Below are 5,000 nucleotides of genomic sequence, written 5' to 3'. Positions count from 1 at the left end.
CAGCCCATGTGAGACACGGAGGCGCTGGATCTCACAGCTGGTGTCTTTCTCTCGGTGCTCTCCTGGCGTTCTCTGCCCTGGCCTCAGGGTTCAACCTGGATACTACCAACGTTCTGCTCAAGGATGGGGAAAACGGCACTTTCTTTGGTTTCTCCATAGCACTTCACCAGCAACTCACCCCAGAGCCAAAGAGTTGGTAAGTGTCACACAGCGTGTACTGTACTTGTGTGTGTGTGTTAGCAACACTTAGTGCTGTACTCTTCAAGTGAAATAGGAGTGTGAAATATACTATGTTGTATTCTTTTTTTTTATATTTGAAAAAGACATCAGGTACTGTATGTACCGCCATTGGTACATCAATGCGACTGTGAACGTATGTCCATTTATCAAGACTTTATTGGCTTCAGGGTAGTGATGAATCTCTCTTGAGCGTGTGTCCCTCTCAAGCACTTACTCACACTGATTGAGTGGCGCAGTGCCTCTCTCGTCAGCATTTCTACGTTGTGCTGTAATAGTCCGTGGATTCAGTCAGTGTTCTAATTTAATCTGTGATGATTTAGAGGCCGTGCGCTGAGAGAAGGAGTTTCATTATGGTTATGTAGCGTGTGTCCTGCGAGGGCACCCCCAGTCTGAACTCATTTAATAGAGCCTGATTAACTGTGGAATCGGGGTGCCAAGTGTGGGTGAGAGACTGTGGTGCTGAATCAGCAGATAGCCTACATCTGGGGGAGTGAAGAGAGGCTTCAAACACACACACACACGCAAGCACGCACACACACATGCACTCACAAGCACACACATAGACACACACACACAAACACGTGATGCAGTTGCAAGTGATGCAGTTCAGCCACAGGACAGATATGCTGCAGTGTAGTTCAGGGGTGTGTGTGTGCGTGTGCGTGTGCGTGTGCGTGTGCGTGTGCGTGTGCGTGTGCGTGTGTGTTTATCAACTGTAATCAAACAGCTGCTATTGCTTGTTATTGGTGTCTTCAACACTCGTAAAACAGGATTACACCATCCAGTGCATGAATACATTATGATGTTAGGTCTGACTTGTAAATCCTGGAAATGTTTACGACTGTTCATGACTGTAAAGGGGAATTAGTCTTATTTCACCTCTATATAAGAAATATTTGGTTATTGGATAAACAAGCGTTGCTTGTGTGACCCGGTCACCCAGCCCTCAATTTGCTCATCTAAATTCTAGTGTGAAAACGGTTCATTATCTTGGTTTCTCACATAACAACACCAATATTTCTTAGATGAGCATGTTGCAGTACACTGGTGTGGAGAAGAACAGGTTGGTCCCATATCCACAGTGGATTAAAGGACTACTCTAGACTACTGTAGTCTAGTTCAGTGCTGTCTATGAGGGAGAGTGTTTTAAGTCGGTCCCTCTGCACCTTGCTTACTGCCATGTGAGCTTTCTGTCGATAGGCCTAAGTGAGCTTTGGTGCTCATCCAAAAAAGTCTTTCAGACTGAAGTTCTTATTGCTGTGATATTGCAAAAAGTACACGTGATGATTTTCAATGAATCAAAAGAAGCAAGAACAAACATGTACTTTGTGTGTGTGCACCTTATCACTGCAATTGTATTTGACTATTGGCTCATTGTATCCTCGATCCATTCCATTCCACACGTGTGTTTGAAACCATTCCTCATTCCTTTTCATGCATTACAGTACAACAATGAGCCCGTCCTCCAGTTTCTACCCCCACCAGCCTCCCCTGATACACAGTCAGTAAGTCAGTTAGAATAAGAGAACTCTGTGTTACCCCTACAGGCAGCAGAGCCGAAGCAAACAAGAGGCTGGTGGTCGTCAGTGTTAATTTACCACATGGTCCTGTTAAGGAGCTCCATATTTAACAGTGCGTTGCTCAATTTACTCTCACTGGAGTCAGCCTGTCGCCTGGTGGGACGGGGAGATAACGTCATGGTTCAGTCAGTCAGCAGTCAGTCAGCAGTAGCGGGAAAGCTCCAGTCATACCTGTAAACCCCTCAGCCACACGCACCGACCAATAGAATCACTAGAGCTTATTTTAAACACTGATGATGGGGCCCAGGAAGTGTACTGGAAGACTATGAAGCATTCTTTTGCCAGTAACTGTGCCATCATCAGAGTTAGGGATGTGGTCATTCACTTGCTTATCAAACACTATTACTCAGAGGTAGCAGTTGAATACCTGAATCAAACTTTTTAAAGGCATTTGTCTAGATTCTAGGATATATTTACAGTACATTTCATAATACAGCTGTTTTTATTGCCGTTATTGCAAAAATGGATAGACATCACTATCATTTACAATCCTTTACAAGCAGATGCAGTACATTGATCTGGTCATAATTCTTCTAATGTAATTTATTCATTAGGTGGGAAGTCAAAAGGGATCAGCCTTCAGCCTTCGTAATTAGATGCCATTGACTCATTCTCTCTTTTTCTAATAACAAGGTTTGGTTTTCTGCTGCCTACGGCCATGTTGTATTCTCAGAGTTATTGTGTCCCTGTCCCATACCACCTGACTCAGAGCTAAACCTGATATAGAACTTCTGTGACACTCTCTATTCGGTGCCAACAATTCATAATGATTTCATAGCCCCTATAAAGCTACTATTAGACATCCAGTTATAGCCTTAAGATTTGTCCTTCTAATGCCGTTGACATGCCTACTAAAATATGCATGTTAGCCCACTCAATCTTATCCCTGGCTAAGCTTGTCCAGGACCAACCCCCGCACACCCCTTTTACCACAGCAGCAAAGGTCAGTCCCCCCCCCCCCCTCCTCCCCCCTCCTCCCCCCTCCTCCCTCCCCCTCCTCCAGCCCACGTAGCAGTGCTTATATTGAGTGACAGGAGAGGAGGTAATCCTAGTTGGAGTATGGGAGGGAGGAAGGAAGTGAAAGTATGTCTCACTCAGGGATTTGACCCAGGATTGGACAGCCCAGGGTTGCGTACAGTAGGAGGAGCAGGCTCCTGTGGATCGCTGATTGATTGATGATGTTTACTACTGCGCCTCAACAAGAAATCCCTAGAATATAGAGTGAGAGTGAATAAAATAGAATATAGAACATAGAATGACTAGAAACATAGAACATAGAATATGGAATATAGAATGACTAGGACATAGAATAAAGAACATAGAATGACTAGAAACATAGGACAAAGAATAACTAGAACATAGAATATAGAATATAGAATGTCCACATAGCACAGGCACAGGCACCAGCCTACTAAGCTGTCCGTGTTGTAGTAGTGATAGAGGATGAGATGGTTTGGGGGGGTGGGGTCCCAGACAGCTCCTGGTGTTATGTGTGCTTCTGCTATTTATACTGGTATGAGAGCCCGCTCCTCGAATAGCTCTTTGCTTGATGAGAAAAGGAACCCCCATGCTATTGCCTTCCACTGCCAATCTGCCTGAGTAGAGCCAGGATTCATATCTTATGTTTCTCAATTTCATTGATGTCGGTTGTGATTTGTATCTGCCAAACAGCATGTGGCAGAAATATTTTACTATAACAATGAAGGGAAGATTCAGATGGATTATCTGCAAAGTGCAGCATATTACACATCCCCAAAGAAACAGACAGCATCATATGCATTTGATAGTCGTACTTTACTACCTATGATGAACAATCATAAAGTGACATCAAGCCATTTTCAGAGGTATGTGTATGTACCTACTGGGCGTGTGTGTGTGTGTGACAGACTGATGCTTCAGAATAAATCATCTTTATGTCCCAACATATCTATGTTCCATGGAAGAGCGTCGTCTTCAGAATGACATGTCATTCAGTTTATATTGGTCGTTGCCTCATGATATAGATCTTTTCGCTTAGGTGTTGTTTTTAGTGTCTGTGGTGTGATTGGGGTGAGGGGCTGAATGGCCTCAGACTCTCTGATGCAGCTCGCAAATCATCATTTATGCCTCCTGCTGTTAGACCAGTATCAGGCCTGTGGAAGCCTTCTATTGTACCTGATATTAAAGATGTTTATCTTTGTGACTATAGCCTTTGTGTCTCTCCTCTCATACTGTAGTCAGCTTCATTAGCCTAGCCAAATCTCTGTGACTTCACCGCAATGCATTTTGTAACTATTCATTTCAGCTGCTAAATTTGCAAGTGCGCTATTTCTCACATGCATGCTCTAGTCACAAATACAAGAGGGGGACCAACAGTTTTAATTTATCTGTAAACATGTTGTTGACTCATGATGTTGGTCCCCCTCTGGTATCGGTGCACTGGAAACCATAGTTAGAAAAATCTCATATTCTAACTATGGTTTCCAGTGCACAGATACTTTACAGTTATCCTCCAGACTGGGAGTCTCTCTGTTGATGTCAGCAGACCTAGCATGCCCTCTACAGACACAGGCTCAGGTTGCTCTGCCTGGGGTTCATGTTCAGATCTCTGCCTCTGCCCCTGGTGCCATTCGTAGCGGGAATGCAGGCTATTTCAGACAGCATCCTCCTGCTACAGCCTCTGCTAGCAGCGTCCAGGGTATGTCGAGGTACATTATAGAGGGACATTCTGCCCTACAGTTTTACAGACTATAGGGCCGACCCGAACCATACCGTACTGTGCTGGCTCAGATATTTTCCTTTCACATTGTCCTTTCCAGCACTCTTCCAGCAACTATGGTGGATGTGTAACCAGGCTAACATTACAGCTCAAGGGTCAATTTCCCGAAAGCTTTGTCGCTTAAGTAGTTCTTAATTTCTCCAGACAACCCAGCCGCTAAGCCGTGAGAGACTAACATTTGTAAAAATCAATGTTTTCAGGTCAATCTTCTGTGCGTGAAAGATCGAAATCTGTTAAATAAAGAACCATGCGGGTCTAGGAGAGGAGTTAGCCGAGATTTTCTAAATAGATAAAGTACACTCTTAGGGTTATTGATTTGTCCCTGTAGGTGAATCCTTTTTGATGCCATCTAGAACCCTTTTGGGTCCTCCGACAGGGACAAATGAAGAACCCTTTTGGACCCCTTTTTTCTAAGAGTGTAC

The 5,000-nt window shown here is 44.1% G+C and overlaps 1 protein-coding gene across 1 annotated transcript in view; it reads left to right on the top strand.

The window, feature by feature from the left end:
- itga7 (integrin, alpha 7) overlaps positions 1 to 5,000 on the top strand; it is a 33,681-nt gene that overhangs the window by 264 nt on the left and 28,417 nt on the right. Inside the window, 1 exon segment of the mRNA XM_083667450.1 lies at positions 1 to 196. This exon segment is cut by the window's left edge and continues 264 nt beyond it. Coding sequence (XP_083523576.1) covers positions 1 to 196 — 196 coding nt within the window.

Source organism: Argentina silus (genome assembly GCF_951799395.1).
Source record: "Argentina silus genome assembly, chromosome: 4".
In the NCBI taxonomy this organism is placed as follows: domain Eukaryota; kingdom Metazoa; phylum Chordata; class Actinopteri; order Argentiniformes; family Argentinidae; genus Argentina; species Argentina silus.
Note: the sequence above shows the minus strand (reverse complement) of the source record. Positions and strands in the feature narration are given on the sequence as shown.